Source organism: Etheostoma spectabile, chromosome 8, assembly GCF_008692095.1.
Source record: "Etheostoma spectabile isolate EspeVRDwgs_2016 chromosome 8, UIUC_Espe_1.0, whole genome shotgun sequence".
Classification (NCBI taxonomy): domain Eukaryota; kingdom Metazoa; phylum Chordata; class Actinopteri; order Perciformes; family Percidae; genus Etheostoma; species Etheostoma spectabile.
The window spans coordinates 4,420,772-4,447,146 of NC_045740.1; the positions used below are offsets into that span (position 1 = coordinate 4,420,772).

The 26,375-nt window shown below is 41.5% G+C and overlaps 2 protein-coding genes across 6 annotated transcripts in view; one reads left to right on the forward strand and one right to left on the reverse strand.

The window, feature by feature from the left end:
• The window catches only part of LOC116694290 (cyclin-dependent kinase 17), a 31,474-nt gene extending 13,543 nt beyond the window's left edge, over positions 1-17,931 (forward strand). For 2 of the 3 annotated variants that reach the window (XM_032523926.1, XM_032523927.1), the window contains exons 3-18: positions 3,647-3,811; positions 4,537-4,670; positions 8,646-8,771; positions 10,405-10,461; positions 10,698-10,812; positions 12,797-12,891; positions 13,090-13,152; positions 13,584-13,707; positions 13,982-14,102; positions 14,584-14,681; positions 14,841-14,946; positions 15,115-15,165; positions 15,386-15,428; positions 15,616-15,706; positions 15,877-15,954; positions 16,792-17,931. In XM_032523926.1, the coding sequence (XP_032379817.1) occupies positions 3,647-3,811; positions 4,537-4,670; positions 8,646-8,771; positions 10,405-10,461; positions 10,698-10,812; positions 12,797-12,891; positions 13,090-13,152; positions 13,584-13,707; positions 13,982-14,102; positions 14,584-14,681; positions 14,841-14,946; positions 15,115-15,165; positions 15,386-15,428; positions 15,616-15,706; positions 15,877-15,954; positions 16,792-16,829 (1,505 nt within the window). In that variant the 3' untranslated portion in view covers positions 16,830-17,931. The remainder of the gene's footprint in view (positions 1-3,646; positions 3,812-4,536; positions 4,671-8,645; positions 8,772-10,404; positions 10,462-10,697; positions 10,813-12,796; positions 12,892-13,089; positions 13,153-13,583; positions 13,708-13,981; positions 14,103-14,583; positions 14,682-14,840; positions 14,947-15,114; positions 15,166-15,385; positions 15,429-15,615; positions 15,707-15,876; positions 15,955-16,791) is intronic. The other variant, XM_032523928.1, reaches the window with a different exon arrangement.
• Positions 17,932-18,130: 199 nt separating this feature from the next.
• On the reverse strand, positions 18,131-26,370 carry LOC116694293 (ETS domain-containing protein Elk-3). Of its 3 annotated transcripts, XM_032523940.1 has the most exons (6): positions 25,987-26,366; positions 24,825-24,928; positions 23,106-23,314; positions 21,973-22,731; positions 19,820-19,942; positions 18,131-18,903 (listed from the first exon to the last, which is right to left on the reverse strand). In XM_032523940.1, exons 3-6 carry the CDS (start codon positions 23,310-23,312, stop codon positions 18,805-18,807), a joined length of 1,188 nt encoding a protein of 395 aa, XP_032379831.1. In that variant the 5' UTR covers positions 23,313-23,314; positions 24,825-24,928; positions 25,987-26,366; the 3' UTR covers positions 18,131-18,804. The 3 variants fall into 3 exon arrangements, with proteins under 3 accessions (XP_032379831.1, XP_032379830.1, XP_032379832.1); XM_032523939.1 differs by lacking the exon at positions 24,825-24,928 and having other exon boundaries at positions 25,987-26,364; XM_032523941.1 differs by lacking the exons at positions 18,131-18,903; positions 24,825-24,928 and adding an exon at positions 21,353-21,508 and having other exon boundaries at positions 25,987-26,370.
• Between the last annotated feature and the right edge of the window lie 5 nt (positions 26,371-26,375).

The window sequence follows — 26,375 nt, forward strand, 5'->3', positions numbered from 1 at the left end:
AAATCTTTCAGCTCTTCTTTTTCTCTTTATGCCACCCAGAGGTCCCCCCAAACCCAAAGCTTCTTTCAGGCCTGTTGTCAGTTTTCCTCTCTTGTCTTTTGTCCAAATGAGAAGTTTTTTCCCCTTCTTCAATCAATCAGATCGTCCAAGTCTTCCCCCCCCCTCCCCATCTCCCTCTGAGAACTAGCTGGGCTTTGTAAAGAGCTTTTTGTATACTGATTAACACCAGGTTTGGCCAGAGTGTTCTGGGCTTGGTGAGTAGGGACACAGAATTATGTTGTGCGTGTGTGTGTGGGGATTTTAGCAGCCTGTGTAACAGGATGGTAGAGAGGAGACAGACTGGAGTAGCCAGATGAGATGTGATCTGAACTCTGTGATTTGGGAAAGGGTTATGGTCCTGATCTGATTATGATTATGCAACACTTATAACTCAGGCCAGCGAGGCAGAGATAAGAAAGAGGTAGCATAAGGGCCTTTGGATGGGGGCTCTGTATTTTCTTTCATAAAAAATCTAGGAAATGACTCATTGGAGTAGAAGGGAATGTTAGTGTGTGTGCAAAAAAAACACAACAAAAATAACAAATTAATGACATGGCTTGTAATATAGGACACAACAAATGTTCCAAAGTTTTGACGTCTGCGCTTACAAAACTGTTACGTAATGACATTTTTTTGCTTAACAAAACCCGCACGCCCACAGTACTCCAAATCCGCCTCAAAAGGCATTCTGAACCATGTGAGCTTAATTTTGTCAATAACATTTCAGTCGCAAAAATGGACTGAGAATTGCTTGACCCTGGAAACTAGAAGCCAGACAAATCAGCAAGCGATAGGGGGTGGTTTAGATGGGGACATCTGCAACTGCATGTCTTTTTTCCTGCCTCGGATTTGTTCAAGTTGAACACAGATATAACTGAACAGTTGCTCCAGCTTGAAAATCAGTGCCAATGGTTGATGACAGCCAAGTCCGGGGTGCATTTATCTAATCGGGTGTGGGAAGGGTTACTGTGATGTCGCAGTGAATGAGAGCACATTCAGTCATCTGTTATACAGCCCAAAACAAATACCCATTGATGCCAGCAAGACTACAGTGACTGAAATAAAATATTAGTGTTGGCTTTTTAATTCTAACTCTCAATAAAAAAAAATTATTTCTATGACCTCACAATACATAAAAGGTACGTGTATGGGGTTTATTTAGTCTGTTGATAAAAATTCTAAGAAAGGTAGGATTGCAAGCCTGTCAACAAAAAACTGCATCCAAAAATGTCCATCATTTTAAAATATAGGGCTAACAAAAAGCTACAATGTGAAATGTGAAAGAAAAACAATGTCTCACAAACCAAAAGACCCGAAACACAGTCACGGATGAAGCTGGGATTTTACATGCTAATGTAACACACAGTTTGCGATCACACATTTCTTTGCATTTTAATTAACGGACAAAATTTACCCCACACACCTGTTGTTGATTTTTTTTTTCTGTCGGATTCACTGATTTGTTCTAGGGGTAGCCGATAAGTTTCGGATAAATTAGTAAATACCAATTTAGGATATTGTCTGTTTTTCGCTAATCTAGCAGATAAAATACCCAAAATATTTCATAACAAGAACCAATCTAAAGATAAGCATCCAAGTCCTGTTTGTTGATTCCCGACACTAACCACTTTAACTCTCCACCCAAACATGCAAATAGAGGCAGCCATATAAAGGGCCATGCCAAACCAGACTGATGAGGAAGGATGCACCTTAAACACCTAAAAATATCTTTCCCTGTTGTTTTTCAGAGACAAACCGATGCATCCGCCCCATAACCATCTTCTTTTTCTGGTACTCTATAAGCGTTGCCTTCTGTCTCGTCCTAATCTTCACTGCCCTTGTTGCACATGTCCTACAGTATCCTTTTGTCTCTGCCTGCCGGCTAAACAGTTAGTGTTTTAGTTGGTGCTGCTACTCTATACACAATAAATCTTTCACCTCTGTCAGCTCCATTCTTGCTTTTAGACAAATGCTCCTCGGTCAGGCAGTTTACGAAACCTTTTCTCCAGGCAAAACACACTGCTGGGACAATAAGACGCTTTGTTTACATTCTTGAGTCTCTCACTTGTCAAACGTAGAGATACTTTTGATATTGACTATTTACAGTATAAGGGTCACACTGGATTCGAGAACAGACCACAATGTAACTGCCCCAGCTCTGTTTACAATTAGGTAACCGTTGTTTCAATGGCAGGCTTCAGGAATGTGATGTTTTAGAAAAATCCAACACATAAAGATTAGACGGCATCAAATCCCATTGTTTTTTTCCAGCGTTTTTTTATTTTTGTATTTTATATATATATATGCACTGTTTTTTTAAGGTGTGCTAAAAATAAGACCATCAATCATTTTCATATTATTTACATGAAGAGTATATTTAACACATTTCAATACCATAAACTGTTTTAAAAAACTGATTTACAGTACACAATCTACAGTGTGTATGTATATGTACAGTATATCTGTTGTATAGCAATTCATCAGTTTCCTAATCAGTCCTTCACTTTTATCTCTGTTTCTCTCTTTGTTTTTCTTTTTTATGGATGTTGGAACAGTTCTTTGTTCTCAAACACCCTGTTGTCTTCTGTTTTTTGATTCTCTGTTTTTAAACCAGTGAAAAAGACAATTCTGTGTTCTTGTTCAAGTACATTTATAGAAACACACTATAAGTGGAATAGTACTTGTTCAGCATGCAATTGACTGACAGCAGTTAACTGATATTACATACAAATCTATGCATCAGTAGATTACAAGTTAAAACCTCTTATTTTATTTTATTATGTGTGTTATGCTATGTAACCAGTAATGTATAGTGAGTGCATCAGATAGCTTCTGTTAGTCTGTTAGCCAGCAAAATGCCTGAAATCCTTACCACCTTCCAATTACCATTAAAAAGTTGGGTTTTCAGCCAACTTGATTTTGATTAATGCGTACTGAATGGTTGGAAGAAGATTGCACCATATAGTATACTCCAAGACAAAACTTTAAATCTTTTTTTTAATGATTAAACTTCATACTTCAGAAAACAATACAAATGCATAAAATGATTCTGAAATAAAGAATATGTGGAGAAACAAAGCTAACAGCTTGTGAAAAAAAATTCTGTTTTAGCGTTTTTCACAAACATTATACTCAAAAATAGGCACTTTTTGAATAAATTTCCACCACCATCAAGTGAGTGTGAAATTCATTGACCAGTTTGTTGATGATTTTTGGTCAGATAATGCTGGAAAAGAACTAGTTTGTACAAAACCCTAAGAATAAAGGTGGAGACAAAAGAGGAAATTCTGGTGGGATTGGATCTTGGGCCTCTAGGTTTATGCGTGTATAAGTAGCAGCAATATTAATCCTTTATATGCTTTTTTTCTATTAGCCTATCAGCATACAAACTGACACTATTCTTATTAAGCAGCTCAGGTATTGGCAATGATGTGACAGATTGACATTAAAAAGTTTTTTGTCAATGCCATTATAAAACTCAGTGTTTCTGTTATCAGTTACATTAATTCAGTGTTAGGCAGGCTCATATGATTAGTAAACCATAGAGCACTGTGCATCAATATGTATATAAATGTTTTTTTCTAAAGAAAAATGTTGATTTCCACAGAGCCCATGGTGAGAAATGGTCGTCCTCCTTCGGCCCACAGTGTCCACTCTTTCCTCCACCAGTACACAAGCTCCTTTAAAAAGCCACCGCTGCGACGGCCTCAGAGCGTCATCGGAGGAGGCCTGGGCTCTCTCATGGTCATGCCTCGCAATGGCAGTCGCCTCGGTGAGACATTCACACACGCACAAACAGGCTGCGATGATCACATTTGATATTTGTCTTTCCTGCGCTGTGACTTTAAACAGAGGTTTAGTACAGGAGATATTTTTTTTTTGTGTCAATAGGTAGAATGTTGGAATGCAAATGTGCTGTACCTTTGGGTGTGTAAGCTGCTAGATTAAAAGTCCACATGTAGAATGTAGAACTACATGTAAAATCCTTGCATTTCACATTTCTACTGAGTCAGCTGAGCCTACATACAGAGCGCTTTATTACAGTGCATGTGCTCAAACAAACCACTGCTAGAGGCATATATCAGTAGAATCCTTCCAGTGTTATGTCCAGTCACACAATAAGCCATTTGTTAAAAAATAGACTAAACATAATCACACTTCCAGAAAACCAGCAGCTTAGATTCTCAGCCTAGATACAATATTTAAATTCACAACGCTCCCTAATATAAGCATAACGCCTGAAAGAAATGCAAATGTACTTTATATCTATGAGTCTGTTCCGGTGACAATGAAATAAATTAAATCTACCAGTCAAACTTATTAAACATTAATACACTTTTTGTATCTTCTGCTCGACACAGGCAGATAAAGACAGACTTTGGAAAGTGTCCAACGGAGTTTGTTTGTTTTTCCTGTTGAAGTCATTACCTGTCCTCCATAGACCTGATTCCTCTATCAGATTCCGTCAACCTCTTTTTCTTTCTTTCTCTACTCCAGATATTGTCCACGAGAACCTGAAGATGGGCTCGGATGGGGAAAGTGACCAGGCATCAGCAACTTCCTCTGATGAGGTGCAGTCGCCGACGGGTGTTTGTCTACGGAACAGAGGGAACAGACGCATCTCTGCAGAGGTGGGGATTTTTTTTTTTTTTAGTTTTCAGACTCTTTTTTTTTTTTCTTCTCCTTGCATAGCGTTTTTTAAATGGTGGATATGTTGTGGGGGATATGAGTAATTTTGCTACATTAACAACCGTTGACATTTGAATATGCTACTTTTATGAATCATGACATTTACCTGGCTTAGTGGTTCAGCCTCCACGTTGTCATTGAAGCAGTGCTTTAATTAATTCACTGAAAAGTAAAGGCACTAGAGCACCATGCTGTTACTCAGCGTAGGCTGTTTCTCATAGTGTGTCATAAACACGCTGAAATCTTCAGCTGCCCACAAGATCTCAGCATGGGACACACACACACACACATATGCACACAGTGACTCCACATACTGTACTGCTGAGCATACTTTTAAAATCTGTTTTACACAGTTACAGTCACTTTCACCACCACCCCCCTCCTTACTTTCTCACTCTCTCTTTACTCATGCACTGATTCAGTAAAGGGCCGATTTTGACGACTCTGGTGATTTTTATGTCGAATATGAATGTTTATTATTATTATTATGAGGATTGTTTGTTGTCTTAGAGAGCTTTAATTTTTACCTTAAGTATGTTTTTAAAGGTTTTTGTATATATTAAATACAGTTCAGCTTTATTACCCCAATTTCATGCAGTTTAAACATTTGGGAACAGAAGTAAGCCACTGTAGAGATAATGTTGTCATGTCTTACACAAAACTACGCAGTTTTATTCAGCAGAGCATATGGAAAGACAGACGTGCACACAAAATGTAGAAGCAGATCAAGAGTGGAAGCTTTAATCCAGCCGGCTCGTAGGGACACATGAAAGGCAGCGTTAAGTAAGAAGAGAAATTATGGCGCTTTATTTTAAGGTAACAGATAAAGTTTGCTCAGTGAGGTTTTCTTGAATTTTGCAGATTTTTGACATTGGCTAACATCAGATTATTAAATTAAGTAGAATCAGATGGACAAAGTGACAAGTGTTGCTTCTTTCATTTGTTTAGTGTTCAACATAATCAATAAATTCGGACATGATGTTTGGATTGTTTTAAGGACTTTAAACAATAGATCTGAAACTGTGTTTTTATCTCTCTCTTTCTTTACAACAAAGCCAGGAAAAGTCCCTTTAATCCACCTCAATGGCTACTAATGGGATTTGAGTCAGTACAACTGACTGTCCATGTTCAAAGTGAAAGTGAAAAAGAGAATGACAATGAACTTCTTACCTTCCACATTTTTATTTACATTCTCATTACATGTAATATTCTCAAAACTTACTGAAGAAATCTACTTGAGATTTGTTTGGGGAATAGAAATCTAACCAGTTAATATTTTTAACGGTTTAGTTTCCATTGCTATGGCTGCTGCCCCCCCCCCCCCCATCATTAAAAGCGCCTCCCTATGTGCAGTTATTTCTTCTAAGTGAACACAGTGAATCTGACTGCAGTAGAAGTGAAAGAAATGCATGAAAGTTGTGCTAATTCAGCTGTGTTTAGTTCTGGTGTTGAGATGGCAGTTAAAGTGCTAAAGGACCGTCTATAAACTACAACACAGAAAAGAGATAAAACAAAAATATGTAGGCCATCAATTTAATGATTAAATAAGGTAGTGTCTCCAAAATTACCTCAATTATAACTTGTTTCCTGCTAGTTGTACTACAGCACTTACTTTTAAAAAATAAGCATATGCTTATTTTTGAATATATGTTTGTATCTCTTTTCTGTGTTGTAGTTTGTAGACGTCCAGAAGCGATCCTTGCAGTACCAACACAGGAACTAAACACAGCTGAATTAGCGCAACTTTTATGCATTTCTTTCACATCTACAACAGTTAGATTCACTGTGGTCACTCGGAAGGAATCACTGCACCGGACCGGAATTCTCCTTTAAGCAAATTAAAATGTAAAAAAATATGCAACATCTAACAAAAAGAGCAGACATACTTTTTTATTGTATTGTATGTGTGATTTGCTTTGTGGTTGATGTTGACATCTTGCCAATGACACACATGTTGGGTGCATGTATGCGATTATGCGAGGAAACGTCTTGTGATTGAAGAACACACACTTCCTTCCCTCTGACTGTGTTTATTGGTTGGTTTGAGTGCAGGACCTCTGGGGATTTACGAGCAGATACCAGCAGCTACACCGACAAAAACTGAGCATACAAGACTGCACATAAAGAAAAAAAACAACCTTAAATGCGTAGTTAACCAGCTTACTTCATTTGAGGCGACCCACACACAGAGACATGACACATCACCTCTCGCTGTGTATGGACAGTGTGTGCAAGCAGTACACCCTACGCTTCCTGTGACTGTTTCGCAGCCTGAAGAAATTCATTTGGACAGAAACGTGTACACAAGCACACAGTTTCCATACTTTCCCGCAGCCCAACAAACACTCTGTGTGTCGTGTGTGTTGGTATGAGTAGCGTGATTGACCGCGTCACCGCGCTTGTTGTTGATGAAGTGATCCAACAGCGAGATCACTGTGTGGCCTCATTCTTTGCCTTTGTGCTGATGTGACACTCAGAGGAGGGACAGTAGAACAATAAGAAGAGAAGTGAGGAGTAAGGAAATCCCTCCGTCAGTGTTCAGGTAGAGGATTGTATGTCTCTAACTGGAGAGGAAGTAGTGCTGTTTTGGGATTACATCACAAGGATTACTGTAATGCGGCCCAGATGGGCCCCTGTTGTAACAGATTAGGATGGTTTGATTTGAGGGCGGGGGTAGTCTTTAGGGGGGTTAGGGTTAGGTGATGAATGGCATCACTTGCTCTGGGGACAAAGCACCAATCTTGATTTACAGAAACTACAGACCAGCAAAACTGGATATAAAGTCATTAAAAATACACATACAGGAGAGGACAAGTAGATTTTCACCATGCATATAGAGCTGAAACAATTAAGATGCAGCTATTTTAATAATTGATTTATCGTACAGCTTCTCCAATATGAGAATTTACTGCTTTTTTATATGACAATAAACTGAATTATCTTTAGGTTTTGAACCGTTGATCTGAAAAAATAAGCCATTTGGGCTCTGGGAACATATACTGGAAACGTTAGCCTTTTTTCTGAAATTTCTGTTTTGTTACACTGCATCAGACTAACAATTCTAACAAACATGTCCACATATTAACACATTTGTTAACTGCCCTGTGCAATGTACAGTGTGTCCTAATTACTGAAGTTAAAAAAACAACAAAAAAAACATAACTTCCTATAAAACTGACCGCATGTCCAAATCTGTCAGCTATAGCAGGGGCAAAAAACTGAGTCACTGTCGTTTGAACAAAATGCTGAAGGATTAGTTCAACAGTTCACGAGTCAGTCACCTTTGGTTACCGATTTATCAGAAAGCTTGTTGTTGAAAAGCGGAAAGTTCAAAGTTGCATATTGTTGTATGCTGGTGAGGAGGGAAGGGTGTTACTAAGTGTCCAACGCCGTAGTTACTTCAGAGGGAGTGAGAGATTTAAAGGAGAGAGAGAGAGAGAGAGAGAGAGAGGACGGATTAACAGTAATCTAACAAATAGAGGAAATGCATGATGGGAAGAATCCAGACGTTATATTGTAAGCATGTTTGATTTTATATAACAAGTAATTAAGATCATGCTTTAGTACTTTGTTGCTCTGGGAAAGACTTAACCTCAAACTCTTAAAGGGCTCCACAAGCCTTCTTTATTATGTACCCAAGTCTGCTACACAAAAGTGTATCAACGCAAAGCTGCTACACGTGTATTTATACACACACAGCCCTCTCTGTTGACCAGTGAGGCGTAAATCTGACTGGTTCCTACAGATTCTACTTGTTTACTTTGGGTTTCCGCCATTTTCTTGTCAATCATGGGTATTTATTCAGAGCTTACGCTGTTTGCTGAGGGTTAACTCCTGTTTTTTCATGGTTTTACATCATGTTGACACTGTTTTTCAATTAGGTTCTCTGTTGTTTTTATCCATTTGTGCATGTGCAGGACCTGAACAAACGTCTGTCTCTGCCGGCCGACATCCGAATACCTGACGGTTACCTGGAGAAGCTGCAGCTGAGCAGCCCGTCCTTTGACCAGCCGCTGAGCCGACGCTCCCGCAGAGCATCACTGGTGAGACCAAGACAGAAAAGAGGGAAAAATATGGAAGGAGAGAGAGAGTGAGTGGAGAGTGGGCAAAAAAGACAAGACAGTGTTCTGGTAAAAAAAGAGAAGGGAAATTAGAAAGTGGCACTGAGTAGTGAAATGGATGATCAATACAAAGTAAACAAAATTCAGTTTTTAAAATGTAATGAACCCTCTCTGTGCTACCTGCTCAGCACCAAACAGCAGACAGGCAAGTTAGTGAGTTTAGTATTTTAAATGTTGGTAAATCAGCGAGCCAGACTACAGGACAATGACTTGACTTTCTATTCTCACACATCTGGCATATACTTGTCACTTTCACCTCAGGCATAATCTTTGCCTCACGTCCCTAACAGTTGATAAACATTAGTCTTTTTGGGGGTTAATAAAGCATATTAGATACCTTAGATAACAGACATGACCATCACAGACAATCATCTTTTCTAACATTTTGCAGCTAAAATCTGAATCTGGAAGGTAGCTCAAAGCCACAACTGTCAGATAAATGTTGTGAAATAGAAACTAGAATATTTCCCTTGTGAAATGTGGATAACTCCAAACTGTGCTTATGTACAGTACTTGCTGCCCACATCTGAGAGCGAGAAGTTCTGATTTAAAAATCGACAGTGGAGGAGAATGGGGTGGACATATAGAGGAATAGAAACAGAAAGGCTGTCAGGGAGGGGCTGCGGAACATAAAAACAGCTGTGAGAGTTTTTTTTTTTTTAAAGGCATATAGAAACAGAAGTGAGAGTGGGCTCACACCTTGCCCCGTCTTATGTCATCCTCTCAGCCAGCATTCACTTTGTCAGCAGCCTCAATAATTGGCTTGTGGTTTTACTTTGAATGTGCATCTGTCAAAACCCGAATAGAGGAAACGTATGAACACTGTGCCTCACCCCATGCAAGGCATTTGCATACAGGCTTTCCTGCAGAGTTGTTTAGAAAGCACTAAATGGCTTTGTTCAATACGTGTTCCACACAGACCTCTCAGCTCATCTGGCACTGGTCTTCATGGTGTAGGGTTTAATGTCTGGTTAAGCTGCCTTTAGTTTTTATGCTCCTAGTTGCAAGAAGAAAAAAAGCTTTCCTAAGGACTCAACCTCAGACTCTCACTTCTGTCAGAATCTGTTGGAATTACCCATAGCCCAAGGAGATATATTTAGATAGCTTGATTAATTCGAGCAATGGTCTAAAACAAATATGTTCAGCTTACTAAATAGGATCCAATCATCTAATGGTGAAGCTGGAACCAGCAAAACGTTGCCATTTATGCGTAAAAAATAAGCAAAAGATAGTTGCCAAAGAACTATCTGTCGATTGACTAATTAATTACTTGACTAATGTTGGATCTCTAAAGCCCATTAGAGTTTTCCATTGTGTATTAAACATGCTTTATAAATAAAGTTTGCCTTCCCTTCCCTATAAACAAATACATTGTAAAAGCCAAAAGCCAACAGTCAACTGTCACATGAGATTAGCTTTGATGGTGTGACCTCCTTACATCCCTCCTCTGTTGCTGCAAGGCCGTCATAAGGATTTGCCGTAGTGTCTGTAAGCTTGTCAGTGCTAATAAAGACGCTACTCTCATTAATGCCGTTTGTCCCTTTCTCTTCTCCAGTCAGAAATTGGATTTGGGAAGCTGGAGACCTACGTCAAACTGGACAAACTGGGAGAGGTACGTGTGTGTGTGTGTGTGTGTGTGTGTGTGTTTGTGTGTGTGTGTGTGCATGCGTGTGTGTGTGTGTGTGCGTGTGTGTGTGCGTGTGTGTGTGCGTGCGTGTTCACTGTTTACCTTGACTTTACAGGTGCTGATGTTCTTATAGAAAATAACACATACAGACACAGTTCTAGAGTTTACTTTTAACCCCTGACAGCCTGACCCCCCTCTTTCCTCGTCGTCCTGTCCTCCAGGGCACGTACGCTACAGTCTTCAAGGGGAGGAGTAAGCTGACAGACAACCTGGTGGCGCTGAAGGAGATCAGACTGGAGCACGAGGAGGGGGCGCCATGCACAGCTATCAGAGAAGGTATTAAAGGTTCAGCGTTGCACCAGGAATCTCGTACATTACCCACAGTTCACTCTTTTTCCTCGCCAACAGGAGTTTGATTATAAGAACAGAATCCTAGATAATGAATCATAAACCTTTTAGTGTCATTTTCTGATGGTATTCTTTAATATTTATTACTTTTTGTGGAGGCTGAACTCTTAGAATAATTACGTTAGCCCAACCATACAGAATTGTTTAATCCACTGTGTTTTTTTTAGGATGTTCTCTCAAAAGTTTGGTTATATAAGTGTTGACCATGTAAATAGTGTTGGGCTGAAGTTATGAATGCGTGCGGGGGGGGGGGGGGGGGGGGGGGGGGGGAGGAAAAATGTATCGCATGTATAACTTAGCACAAAAAGTAAGGACATTTGTTTTTTGGTATATTATTTATCTGTGTAACAATGCTTTTTGGCAATAAATCTTATACCGTTGGAAAGCCTGTTTAGTTCCCTTTCAAATGGTGCGTGATTTGAAAGGAACATGCATTTGTGGGATGAGCAGCAGAGCTGTGGGTCGCGGCCATGAAAAATTTGCCAAATCGTCTCTGTCAATGCCAAACAGCTTTTCAGCTTACTGTTGCTGTTGACTCTTGTTTTGAGCTTTTGGTACCCCAAGGTGCTGACAATCAGGTGCCTGATTGGCCTGATGTGGCCATTCCATATCTCCACAGTCTGGGATCCTTCGAGATGACAACGCTTGCCCCCACAGGGCAGGGTATATCAGAGACTACCTCCAGAATTTGGCAGTGGAGAGGATGGAATGGCCTGCCAGCAGTCCTGACCTCAACCCCGTTGAAAACTTGTGGGATCATCTTGGGCGTGCTGTTCGTGCCAGAATGACCAACACAACCACGTTGGCTGACTTGCAACAAATGTTGTTTGAAGAATGGGATGCCATCCCACAGCAGTGTGGGACCAGGCTGGTGACCAGCATAAGGAGGAGGTGTCAGGCTGTGTATGGTTCTTCCACACGCTGCTGAAGCTCCTGTTTGTAAAATGAATAAATTGTTCTTGTTTCTTCAAACTTCAATCATCCAATCCACCAAAAAACGAGTCAATGGCAGAGTAAGCTGTTTGGCGTTGGTAGAGAAGATTTGGCAAGTTTTTCATGGGCGCAACCCACATACTCAGCTCTGCTGCTCGTCCCACAAATGCATGTTCCTTACAAAAGGGCACCATTTGTAAGACAGGCTTACCAACGGTATAAGATCTATTGCCAGAAAAGCATTGTTTCCACAGAGAAATAATCTACCAAACACAAATTTATTTAGTTTTTTTGTGCTAAGTTATTTATATATATATATACTGTATATTATAAAAAATTGTGTCACACCGCAGAACTGCATAAAAAGTAATTGCAAGAACCTGCAGCAGGTCAAAGGTTAAACTACAATATAAGGTTGAACTATCTGCGACAGTTACATGGAAGCGTTTATGATGTTGTGACAAGGTATCTTTGTTTTCACACAAATGCACTCTGACACATGTCGCTAGTTCTGTTTGTGACAGTTGATAAAACATTTGAGCTCTGGCGCTTTTAGTGTAAATAACTTCGTTGAAGTGCCTGAAACTACAGGTTGCCCTCCTCCCCGGAGAAATGCATTGTGGTTATTTGAAATGAGAATTTTAGACCAATTAACGGAAAGAAGTTCTACAAGGAGAGGGATTTTTATATCTTGAGCCTTCTGTGTCCTTGTGTTTTGTTTTTCTTTGAACACGGTATTTTATCTTTTTGTTTTGGTGACTTTGTGGATTATTTAGATCTTTGAGGTATTCTTTATGAGTCCTGGATATTTGTGTATGACCTAAGGCTTTCTAAAGAAACCTCCCATGGCTTTATCAATGTACACCCAGAGACATCGGAGTTAGATATGGAGCAAAGTAAGCGTGACTGTTCAGATTAAAGAGAATCAATGTAATCACATGCTCACTGTTAGAGTTGTCCCTGCTTTCTTTTCCCGTAGTGTCGCTACTGAAGGACCTGAAACACGCCAACATTGTGACGCTGCACGATATCATCCACACAGACAAGTCGCTCACACTGGTCTTCGAGTACCTGGTGAGACCAATCAGACCTCAGCCAACCCTCCTGCATGACTCACATGTTTTCTGTGCACGGAAGCTGAAATTAATAGATTTTACATCATTATTATTCATGACCCTCTGTAGAGTTGCGGAAGATAATACAGGAGCATAACTGTTGCTGTGCCTGTAGCCTTTCTGCTCTTCTAAAGCCCTCCTTCTGTCTCTTGTCTAGGACAAAGACCTCAAGCAGTACATGGACGACTGTGGGAACATCCTGAGCATGCAGAATGTCAAGGTGAGCCTCTGCAGGCTGCCTGCTGGCTAGGCTGACTTCATCAACTGCCATGACACACTGGTTGCTGGTGTCAATACAAGTAACACTATTAGTGTGCCCCCTGGTGGTGGAAGGAATGTGTTGTCTTAAGCTCACTTTACCACAACTATCTATTTTGTTTGTGTGAATTTTGTTGAAATTTGGTAATGTCGCTTTAAAAAAAAAACTTAAACTGCTTTGTAAAAATCAAGTTGGGCTGTTTAAAATGAGCATGTACATATTATGTTTTCATAAGCATCAGTCCAGAATTCTTTTTATTCTTGTGAATAATTTATATTCCAGAGGGATTTGGATGAATTGCGTGTAATGTAGTAACATTTATTCAACACCACTATTTGAAATTAATTTTTACCAGTATGATAGTTGCTAATCTAAAACGTCTCTTTCCCCAGATCTTTCTGTTCCAGATCCTGCGAGGCTTGGCATACTGTCACAAACGGAAAGTTCTCCACAGAGACCTAAAGCCCCAAAATCTGCTCATCAACGACAGAGGGGAGCTCAAACTGGCTGACTTTGGTAAAAACTAGAAAGAGTACTTGCATCAATTAATAATCCCATTGCGATTCTTTTGTGTCATGAATTGTCTATTATTTGGATCAAAAGTGAAAAGCTGCATTCATCTATATTTTAACATTTTATATTTTACAAATACTGTGTTATACAATTGAGCCATATTTGAAATCCAATGAATGAATATTTGGCATTTTGGAATTAAGCTTTTCAGATAAAGTTTGGACTAAATGTGCCTTTTGGATCTGTTTTTTTTATTCGTCATATTTCTGCTCCACAGGCCTGGCGAGGGCTAAATCTGTGCCCACTAAAACATACTCTAACGAGGTAGTAACACTTTGGTATCGGCCTCCCGACGTGCTGCTGGGCTCCTCTGAGTACTCCACTCAGATAGACATGTGGTGAGTGGGGCTCATCAGGGAGGATTGCAACTGTTGTTAAACACATATTAGACCCCTAGCAAATCTCTCCTTATGTCGATATGACTGAGCGCAGTGAAGGTGCAGAAGCAAATATAATCGTCAAGAAGAAAGAATTTAAAATTTTTTTGTCTTTGTTTATTTCAAGTCTCTTGCCAACTCAGTAATTTTTGGAATGAGCAGCAGCAGACAGGTGTCCTGATCTACAGTAAAGACACTTTGATGTGGAATGATTATGGAATTTAAGCATGAATGGTTCCCCTTATACTTCAAGGCTTTCTTAAATGAATTCCTGCCTCTTTCTTTGATATATTATATTATTAGTTGGACAGATTAAAACCGGCCAGTTTGATCGGAAAAGTTAGTGGTAGTATAAATACAGAAGTTAATTTGAATTTGTCTTTCAGCTTCAGTTAGACATGTATTTATGACCTAATCAGTCATGTCTGTGCCTTCCTGTCAGGGGTGTGGGCTGCATCTTCTATGAGATGGCTGCCGGCAGGCCCCTGTTCCCGGGCTCCACGGTGGAGGACGAGCTGCACCTCATCTTCAGGCTGCTAGGTCAGTGCTGCCCCCTGCAGACAGGGGAGCACTCAAACTTTTAATATGAGCCTTCAATCGCATTACCTCTGGCATGTAGCCCCTGTGGCAGCGTGAAAAGCCCCTCCAGCTGCCACGGTAACGCCTGACTAACATGGTCGATTAAATGTCCCTCCACAGGCACTCCCACAGAAGACAGCTGGCCTGGAATATCCTCTATGGACGAGTTCAAGTCCTACAAGTTCCCCAAGTACAAGGTCCAGCCGCTCATTAACCACGCACCCAGGTAAGACCAGGAATATATATCCTGAACATTTTCTTTTCTACTCAATATGGTATGTCGTTTTGTTACACAAGTTATATTGTGTTGCAGCTTATCAAATTAGGTTATTTGATATATTTCCATGGACATTTTCCACCTTTACAGTTTGTTAACACTCACTTCTCTTGTTAGCCCTCTAATCATTGGAGAGGAAAATGAGCAGATGTTTCTAATCACACCCAGGTATTAGAGAAGTTACTGTTTGTAGAGCGTTTTAGACTTTAGAGCGTTCAACATTAGTAGTATTGGTTTGTTTAGTTAGGAGTGTGTGCTCTTTGCCACTTCCTGTAAGGAAATCCTGTGGAATAGTTTACTGTGTTTCCTTCCTTACACTCGCCAGCATCTGTGAGTCACCCCACCTCTACTGACCTCCCTCTCTCCTGCCCCCTCCCCCTCTCCCCAGGTTGGACACTGATGGCATCGACCTGCTGATGTCATTCCTAAAAGTGAGTATCACTCTATCTGCCAGCCGTGACTGGGATATTAAAAGACATTAGACGTTGACATATTTTGCAGCTATGTTAGGACTGTATCTAGAGAGAAGTGCATCAAGGCGCAATCGCACATTGCTGACTCCCATTTTTTTGTCGTTCTTTAATGACTGCATGTTTCTTTTACTGCCCTGAATTTCAGTATGAGTCAAAAAAGAGGATCTCTGCTGATGAAGCAATGAGACAGCCGTACTTCAGGAGCCTAGGGCCACGTGTGCACACACTGCCAGAGAGTGAGTAATGAAATGGCAACGCAGTAATGCAGACTTGGCATGCACCGCTAGGTACAAGTTGAAGGATATTGCAGTGTACAGTGAGGATCAGTTACAGCCTCATAACAAATACACTTTTCTCCTGGCAAGATGTGAGTTCTGTTGCACTGCTGACTCTTTATGTCTGGCAGGCATATCCATATTCACACTGAAGGAGGTCCAGTTGCAAAGAGATCCCGGCTACCGGAACTCATCATACCCTGAGTCAGGTGAGGAATGATGCACATATGAATGCTTTGATTGCTTGTATTTTTACTGGGATTCAGAGGTTTTCAAACAATGAGGTGCGCCTCCCCAGGGTGTCCGGTAGAATTGAACGGGAGACTTGAGGTAAAGATATTGCATGAGGTGAAAGGGACAGATGCATGCTAGTGTTCTAAAAAAAACAGGAAGTTAGATATTGTAGTTGGCAGTGGATCTGACACAGCTCACGGAGACCGTAACGGTACTTCAACCATAATGTCACAAATGTGTGTTTTATTTTCCTTCTGAGAATGAGCTCAGTCGACACACAGACATGATGCACACATTTATCGAGCGTGACTTACACGTGCTGAGGATTTCATTATCTCGGATGTCCATCGCAAATAACCATCTTTAAATCTGCTTCGACATCACAGAAAAAAGAGGCTCCTTCATCTGCAGAACTTGCCTGGGATTCACATTTTTAAAATGTCTTCAGTATCAAAGTTATCCAGTGATGGTTTCTGTACATCCATATGCGCAATGCAAAGCTGCTCATAGCTAATTTTGCACACTTTGAATGGCACCTATTGTATTGTATTGTATTGTATTAAAAAATGTGAACACACATAGGCTGAAAGAAAATGGGGCTCAGATTGTAGTCCAAAACGTAATTCCTTGAATCCATGACAAAAAGTACCTTGTCTACAACCAACAAAGCATTATGGAAGTTGTTGTTCTTAGAACTAGATTATCCTTCTATTTTGATGTTGTCTCTGGTGGGGGGGACGGGGGGGACTTTGACATCTCTGTAAATATATGTAAAACCAAAATAACTAGGTTTTTCTTTGTTCTCCACTCAGGCAACGGAAAGAGCAGAAGACAAAGCATGCTGTTTTAGATTCTCTGGACTGTATTTTTATTCATTTGGGAAGAATCTCCTCGCTGTACAGTCTCACCGATGGGTCAGTAACCCGAGAAGGCTGTTGGCGTGGAGCATCAACACTCCCCTGAAGCTACTTGGGAAACTTGTCCACAGTGCGACCGACCCCCTTTCCAGGTCTGGCCTGAACCTGGCCCAAAAGAGACATTTATATACTGTACATCTATATTTATTGAAAAGAAAATTTGCTGCTAAATCCAACTACTGTCTAGAATTCTAACTGGCTCGGTCACTTTAATGAGGACATGCAATGTGTATAGATTTAATATTTTGAAGTGGTGGTATTTAAACTGATTTTTTGTTGTTGTCATTTTCATACACAAAAGAACTCCACCTCAATGCTCCTCAGTGTGTGTGTATTACACAGACAAGCAAAGAGGTTTTTCTGTAGCAACTCAAAAAGGTCTGATTTTCTGTCTCAATTTCCACAGTGCTGTTTTTAGCTGCACCCATCATTTGTGACGTTTACTCTGAAGGCTTTTGAGGGCAGCTTTGATATAACTGATAATTGTAACCTAACTGGAGGCTAATATGAGGGCAGTGCTGCCAAGCTCTGTGCAAAAAAGATCACATTCTTGTCGGATGCTGGCATATCATTCCAGGATGCTGCGGTCTCAGTTGTGACCAACAAACAAATGCAGGAGGAAAAAGGCAACGCAGAATGAATAACGAGGGCATCGCCGGATTAGTTACTTCTCCTAAATTCTTCCAAAACAACTTAAATACGTAACTACGGTGAACAACCTTCTCATCCTTTTCCACCTCTGTCTGACACTATCTCCTCTAGTTAGTAACAAATAGGAGGTGCAAAGTGAATCCCCAGTGTTTGACTCCGCTGCCTTTGTGCATTACAGATGTGCTCTCCTCTGCCATTCCCATCTCCATCAACTGTAAAAATGGATCCTTTGTTTTCTGGATTGCCTCCATCATTGTGTTGCATGCCTGCTCTGTTGTATGAGGAAGCACACAGCCGCTAACCTCCTAATTCAGGTAGCACTAGCTATAGTCCTGCCCCTAGTGAATACGATACTGAGTCACAGTCTATTTAACAGTGTTACAAGATGTGTTTTGTATGATATTCTTTAACTTTATTTGTTGATAATTGATATTGGTGTGGGATTTTGTTGCATATGCCCTGCCATATTTGAGCTTTTTTTTCCAGAGTAAAAAAATTAAATCTAAAGTTTAATAAACATGAATTATGTGAACTGATTGTTTTTTCCCTCCTGTATGGACACTTGGCATTGTAAGGCATTGTGTTCAAGCATTCAATGCTTTGTTTATTGAAAATAACAAGACATTCTTCACAATACAAAATTATACAGAATACAAACTGTATACCAAGTCCAGTATAAAAAAAAGAACATTACAAGTGTTAAAGGTTTTTCATTGATTTGAAATCTCGTCTTCATTTAAAGATTTTGGAAAAGAAAAATAGGACATCAAGGCACAGCCGGTACTATCTGAGAAGCATAGTGCATAAAATACCACACAAGTGAAACAGTTTCACATTGTGAACACTAAGGAGAAAAGGTAAATGTATTTTTTTTTTTTTTTTTTTTTTTACAAGATTATAACAATCAAGCTCTCTGCGCAGAATGAGCGGCTAGCCTTTTGCAGCTAGCTACACGTCACTACTGTCCATCACGGACAGGGTCATGTCGAAATGTGCTGTACTTTATCCCAAAAAGCCAGACGTCTCACAGACATCGTGGCGTATGGCTTTTACCAAGTGCTTTTAACCACTGGAATCTGAAGCAACTCAAGTGCAAAAAAACTGAGGTCACATACTGTCTCGTGGGACTTTTCTAAAGCAAAATTTACCAAGACGGACAACAGATTGCTGCTGCTGCTGCTGCTGCTGCTGCTGCTGCTGATGATAATGACAATAATAAGAGACGGATGAAGATCGGAGGTTTTCTCAGACCCTGGATCAGGATTTGTGAGCGGTGGGGGACAGGAGCAGGGAGGAGGGTGTTCCTTCCAGGTTTGGCAGGGGGACAGGCATGTGTCCGTTGATTAGGCTGGGGAACTGTGGAGGAAGAGAAAGGGGCTGAGAGTTAGCGAGGAGGGGACGGAGGCTCTATGAAAGCTGCTTTCCGGTGAGGAACTGCAGCATTGTCACTGCTGTGGTTTCCTGTTTTTTTTTATTCATTGTGCCTCTTCCTTTTCTTCTCTGTCCCCTGTACCTCCACCACAGAAGGAGAAGTCAACATTATTTGTGCACAAAGAATGTGGTTATACTATACAAATAACGCTGCCTAGCTCTATGTCTGTGTCTGTCTGTGTGTGTGTGTGCGTGTGTGTGTGTGACACAAATGAGGAGCAGCTCTCAAACCAGTCCACCCTGTTCAGACTGGCTCCCTTGGGCTCAAACAGGAAGTATTCTCAGGATTTCCTCTCCCTCTCACAAGCGCTGAAACAGGACACCTCTGCTGGACCTGCCTAAGTCTCAACTAGTTTCTTTTAAAAACATCTTGTTGTAGGTGTAATATATGCTTTCTGTCAAGTAAATATCTGAATATCTGAAAATATAGAAGGTCAAGAGTGGCACTGGCTTTACACAGATTCATTTTAAGGACATAGAAGAGCAATGTTAATGTACATGATGAGTATAAGAAACAAATGATTCCATATATGTTTAGGCTTTTAAAACAGGAGCCAATCATTTTATTACCTGTGGCAAATATTTGGAAAGTCTTTCTTTATAATCTCATGGCATTTTTACTCCTTGGAAGGACGGGGATTTTACTGCAGATTTAACTTTACCTGCACAGCCTCACAACTTCCTCCTCTGCTTTGAAATTACCTACTACCAGTAAACAATAACTGTCTGAGCACCCCTCCTATTCTCTTTTCCTGCTATTTTTGTACCCTATGTCTTGACACCTGTGCGTGCGTGCGTGTGTGTGTTTCTCTCTCTCTCTCTCTCTCTCTCTCTCTCTCACCTGGAAGAGGGAGCTGTGGCCCTGCAGCCGGGCGGGGCTGAGCGGAGCAACGGGGCTCAAACTGCTCCAGAAGTGGATGCCTGACAACAGCGGACTGTGAGCCAGCAGCAAACCAGAGGGAGTCTGCGAGGGGGGAAACACAGAGGGAGGGAGATTTTGTGTAAATAAGAGAAACCAGTGAAGACATTTCTTTTAAATAAAAACATAGAAACCAACTGGTTGGAGAGCATTGCTCTGAGGGCTTTGGTAATGCGAAACATGCTGCAATGGTAAATGGACGTGTATTGGCGTTTGGAAAAACAAACTGACGGAGCAGGAAGGAAGTCTGTGGTTTCTCCCCAGAATACAGGGGTGACGTGGGCAGGGGAGGAGGAGGTGGACGGTGGGGGTTGTTGTTTATTGGGGGGGATCCTTAAGCACTTGGAACACCAACTAGAGAGAAAGCATATGAAATCAATTTCTGCCTCTCTCCCCTGGTCTTCTCTGCCCCTCCCCCTACTTTCCCCTGTGTCACCTCAGAGAAGTGCGCCAGTGTTGCAGAGAGACCCAGCCCTGCTCCCATTATTAATGGAATTATTGGAGCATATGGCATCACTTAGGGCCTCTTCCCCCCTTTCATAGGTTGGACTTGCAGAAGATTCCTGTAAATTGCTTGTTTTCCTCTGATCTCACTTTCTGCACCCTCATAAACAGACATTGTTAGTGTATTATGAATAGCTTTCTCAAAGTGTGGCTAAGCAGTTGATGTGGCAGAGTCATTTTGTTTTTTAACATCTCCAATGTAAACACATTGATAGATTATTAAATAGCAGTTGATACGTGTAGCAGAGCATGGCAAAGACCAAAACAAACCAAAATTTCACAGCTGGATTAATTTAGCTCTAAATTTGTGGCAGAACACATTAATAATTGTATTGTAAAATCTTAATCAAGCAGTCAGGCTTTTAAGAGTGTACAAGCAAAAGAGGTTACCAAGCAACTACTGAATGTACCACACTTTACCTGAGCAAATGTACAGTACCAGTCAATAGTTTGGACATGTTTTAGCATTCACTTAAATAGGAAAGCGTGACCAAAATTTGGACTGGTACTGGTGATTTACAACAACTTTGTCCTACTGCTTTTTTATACTTGATTTTATACTATTTGATACTTTTTGGGAAATTTGATGGACATTTTATCCTTTAGGACAGGACAGGACAGCTGTAGACAGGAAAGGGAGGAGAGAGGGGGAAGACATGCAGCAAATGGCCACAGGTTGGCCCTGAGCCGCTGCGTTGAGGACTGAGCCTCTGTATATGGGCGCCCGCTCTACCAGGTGAGCTACCCGGGCACCCACAACCACTTTGTTTTCTCAAACTTTGATTTGAGAATACACATACTTCTATAAGGCCTGTTATTTGCAGCAAATAAACATTCTGGCAGTCATTTTGTCTTTTACCCGACAAAGCTGTTTACTGAAATGATTAGAAAGGTTTAATCAAAAACCAAAGTGGAAAATTCCTTTCTGACATGAATTTATGTTTTTCATACCTTTTCTCTGTCTGTTTCTTAAGGAAGTGTTGGCTCAAGTGACTAATTAAATAAATATAGCACCAACACATGCGAGGCTGTGCCAGGTGTCTCTTGCTGCTCTCTGACCGCTTTAGGGACACTGACATCATACTCTGGATAGATTCCATCATCTCCCTGTGGCCGGCCAGGCCACCACACAGAGGGGACAGAAACAGATATCCCAGAATTACTCTCTATCTTTCTAATTATTATTGGGCTCACTGTCCTTCATCTGTGGCTGGCACAGGGTGACACGACCTCTAGTCTACCTTAAATTATTGAGCGCAGAAATAAGAGAGCTTGTAAACATGTGTCAAATTGCAGCATTGGGTGTGTAAACATGTCTGGACTAGATAGAGATGAAGCAAGTTTTAGAGGAGTATCAGGTGTGTGCAGAACCGACAACGGCAAGTAATTGCATTTTTCCAATTCCAGCATACATTGAGCAAAATGCCCAAAATTCTCTAAACGAGTCTCTAAACCACTAGGCTTGTGTCAGAGGGAGGAGACCCATTTGCACACGCACACAAACACAAACACACCCACAATGTTAAACGCCCAGAGTTGTAGTTGTCTATCATTCAGATAAATCATCTCACCTGTGCAGTGAAGAAGGCAGGAGTGAGGGAGCCAGACGGCAGTGCTGGACTGTTGAGAGCGATGGAGCCGATGTCGCTCCCTGCAAACAGCAGGGAGGGGGATGAGATCTCCAGAGCTTTGGGCTTTTTGCTTTTTGGTGGGAGTCCATCTCCTTGGTTACTACTACTACTAGTGGAGTTACTTCTACCACTGCTCCTCTTCTCAGGAGGCTGTAGGGCTCGCTCCCTGTGCCCAGAGGAGAGGTTAAGGGGCTGAGCACTCAGGTCAGAGTCCTCCTCTTCCTCCTTGGCTATGGGGCTCCAGACTCGGCCGGGTTGGGTGTGGGGAGAGGACGGGGAGCGGAGTTTGGGTAGCTTGGGGGAGACGTAGGACTCGGGCTTGGCAGAGGGAGGGGAGCTCCTTTCATTGTCGTTGGTGCCAAAGCGGATAACGGAGCGCGGCTCCTCCTGGCGCTCCCGCAGGGCACGGAGCAGCTCAGGCTGGTTCTGCAGGGAGCTGATACTGAAGGAGGAGTAGAGACCCGAGCGGAGGTAGTCATTCCGACATTGCTGCGCTGCCAGGGACATCCTCTGGACCTCCTCCTCCCCTTCCTCTTCTTCCTCCTCCTCTACCTCCAGCTCTGAGGCTTCTCCTTCCTGGAGAGGAAACCTTCCAGAAGCCAGGCCCATCTCCACCGCCTGAGGGTCCATCTTCAGGATCTCAGGGAAGGACACAAACTTGTAGACAAACTTCTGGCCAATCACTTTCTTAATGATGTTCTGTAAAAAAGAGAAACACCATTAATTATGAGGAGAACTCTTTACACCATTTATGTACAGCCAACTCATTATTAATCTAAAAAATTAAAAAACAGAACTAATGTTGATTATCACAGGGATCATGACAGCATTTCAGTCCGGCGAATACATTCTGAAACAACTTTTTGTTAGAGGGCTACATAAGGACCGGATTTCTACTGTGCGTTTGCTGAGAAAGAGGAAGTGGAAGTGTCTATCAGGGGAGATTGTGGTTTTAAGAGAAGAACAACAAATGCCTTCAGGTTCTATCAGTTACAAAAGCTGCAATGAGATGACTAGTTGGACGTTGACACAGAGGCAGCTCCTGCACATTTACCATATCCAGTTGGATTCACCTTGTCATAGTAATAGCGCAGGGCTCTGCTCAGCTTGTCGTAGTTCATGTTGGTCTTGTTCTTGCGTAGCCCCCACAACTTGGCCACTTCCTCTGACTTCAGGAGCTTGAACTCTCCGTCTGTGGACGTCCAACATATCAGGTGCTTGTGACTTTGGTCCAGCAGCAGCTGCAGCAGGAACTGCCACAGAGTGATGGCGCTGTCCATACCTACAGCAAGACATGATCAGTGAAAACATTTGACTCGGATAGAGCAGAGCACTTTTTTAAATGTCTAATGTCGTCCTCCTGTGGCATTTTAATAATAAAAATGGAACATTGTCACCCTGAGATGTCAGCTGACAGAAAAATCATCAAAACTACCTACACATCCACTACCTGCCAGATGCTACAATGACAGAATAAGCACAAAATGCAAACCTCCGGGGAAAACAAGCCTGGTACCTCTTTACGCTACTGTGGTCATTACCTCCTATATTCTAGACTTGTGTAAAATAATAAATGTATGGATAAAACATACTCTGTGTGTTTAGAGAGACTATTTGGAACAAGAAGAGTTGAGGTATCATCTTAATTAAATGTTTTTTGCTGTGTGCTTTTCTGCATACAGACTAAATTAGGTTATGGTTTGAAGAGGGAACGGCCTCTAACGTGGTGTAAGGACAAGTAGACCGGTGATGAATAGAACAGTGTGTTTTAAAGAGCGTAGTGTAATGTAGCAGCAGCAGAAGAGAAAAAAAAATACGAGGAGGAACAACAGCTCAAGCCAGAAATATGCTGCGGTTCAACCTGGCCCTCTCTCCACAGGAAGTATGACTGGCCCAGGGTGGGTTATTCCTTTAATAGAGGAATGTGCAGCCTCGAAGCTCCTGTCTGCCTGCTAGGAGCTCACATATTAATAGTGGGGAGGCGGGGTTTTGAGATGCTGTTTTCCAGCATCTCACATGTGAGATTTTGCTTATTTCTCAGTTTGGTATCATTTTAAATTGAACATGTTTGAGTTTGGGATTTTTTTATCAGACAAAACAAGCTATTTGAAGACATCGCCTTGGAATCTGAGAAACTATTTTAGAAATAGAGAATATAAATCGATGATGAAAATAATCTTTAGTTGCAGCCCTACACCAGAGAGACATGCACAGATAGGTCTAAAACTAAATACTTTTTTGGTACCAACTGTAATGAGTCCGTAGCACAAAATAACAAAAACTGTCAAGTGCCAAAAGTTGGCATTAATTCCTGTTCAGGTATATAGATGATTTGTAGTCTTTACTTAATAAGATATTAGCTTTTTGTTAAATCTGAGTTTTGCCGATTTTAGACTCTTTCTTTTATTTATCCAGCTTTATTTCTGCAGCTGCTTGTGTGATAAGTTTGGCTTCTTTTATGGTTAAATAAAAAAATGTATCAAAAAGAGAGGTTTTGGTATTGCTCAGGTATTATTTCTGACCTGGAATTGAGAGATTACTACACACACCCCTACTTACTGATGGATCTCATCTTGTATTCTTTGCCGTCTTATCTGTGGATGCGAGGAGCAATTAGTGACTGATGCTATTTAGTATCAGTCACTAACTGCAAACACAATGACAAACAATGATAACAGACTGGCCTTTCAACCACTACATATCTCTTACCAGAGAGGAGAGAGGGAGGGCTGAACTCATTTCCGACACAAGCTATCCCCTGAGTTTTCTATCTGTCATGTGAAACTACAAACCTGTCAAAGTCAGGACTTCCTCCTATTCTACTTCCAAGGACAAATGTTGAGGAGTGGGGATCCCACAGCAGGGGAGCATTTTCCCAGTCCTGCCACACTTCCCACTGAAATCCCAAAGGGAGAGGGTCAAAAGATCACATCATTGTCCCCTTTCCACAGCTCCACCCTTAAACCAATCTGAACCCAGACTTCAGTTTGGCTTTTAAACGTGGTTTGTCTTTTGAACACATTCTTTGAAGCAAAACTAAACCTTGGCAACACAGGGCCGCTGAGCATACAGGTCTACAATTAGAACAGTGTGACATAAACATTCACCTTTGCAAAATGCTGCAAATAGCACGAGGGACTTAAATTACTACTGTAGGTCAGACATACCTCCTACAGAAATCAACAGATTTGAAATAAAGTACACTTAAGTTATAATAACCTTACTACTGATACAGTTTTTGAATATCAGAGTGCCTGCCACTCAGAGATAAATGTTATAGACTACAGTCAATGTGAAAACCTCAGACATGGTACATAATTCTTTCTAGGAATATTCCAGGAACATTGAGGTGGTTTTGGTCCGGAGTCAGGAGCCCTGCTGCGGATGCTCGGACTGAGAAGTCTCGCTGTCCGCACAAAGCCATCCAGTGTTGGCTGAACGGAAACTGCTAATGAGATTAGATGGTGTGTGCAGACATTACTTAGCCATGACTAAATCTGCTCTCTTCCTGTTAGCAGACGGTGGAAAATTCAACAGGGGCCCGTAGGAGAATCATCTCTAAAAAGCGGCCATGGACTGTTAATGCATCGCACGTCTTTTGTTTGCCTCTGTCTGGGGAGGCTACAGTAGCACTTGAAAGTTGCGGTAACTTACCCTAACGTTAACTGTTACGCACAGGATCCCGATTCTGCCCCACTGACTCGTTTTCAAGATGTTGCTCGGACCGGAAGACGGCTCAATTGTGTCCGCATCTAACCCTGTACTATTCTTGCTTAAACACTTAAAAATACACTCGATCTGACTTGGTTAACACAAGACTAACACTTTACAGAAAAGATACATGTGCGGTGTGAATACAGTCGCTACTACTGGTAATAATGCATTATTCACTCTCTAACGTGCGAGCCAACAAAGCGCTGATCATAGAAAGATGTCCGTGTAGTTTCACGTTACCTGCGATCTCTGACTTTGGAGTTTTCCCTCCGCGAAACTTTATGGTGAAGCTGGTGTGATTCCTTGTTTTTCCATGCTTACTTCTGGTCTACACAGTTGTGCTGGACTGAAATAGGATCCAGGGCTTTTTCTTTTTCTGAGCAGGAAGTTGGAGCAGGCAGACACAGAGCCGGCTGACTTCCTCTCCCCGATGATTCCCCAGGCAGTTTGCCGTCTGTGTAAACACACTTTTCCTCCCCTCCTCTTCTCCTCTGCCTGCCCGCTGACGGCCAGCAGTAGCCCTACTCGTTGTAGGCACACATGGTGGTGATGCAGAAACCCCTACAGCCCATAAACTGACATCATCTGTCCGCAGGCTGCTGTGATGCTTTCATGAGCGCCTCGTTACT

Excerpts from the sequence above, each read along its gene's own strand:
- LOC116694293 (XM_032523940.1), bottom strand. The coding sequence starts at position 23,312 with ATGGACAGCGCCATCACTCTGTGGCAGTTCCTGCTGCAGCTGCTGCTG. Across the intron at positions 19,943-21,972 it reads CTGCCTTCTTCACTGCACAG|ACTCCCTCTGGTTTGCTGCT; the intron begins GTGAGATGATTT and ends CCCCCCTCGCAG. Across the intron at positions 18,904-19,819 it reads GCCACAGCTCCCTCTTCCAG|TTCCCCAGCCTAATCAACGG; the intron begins GTGAGAGAGAGA and ends CTTCCTCCACAG.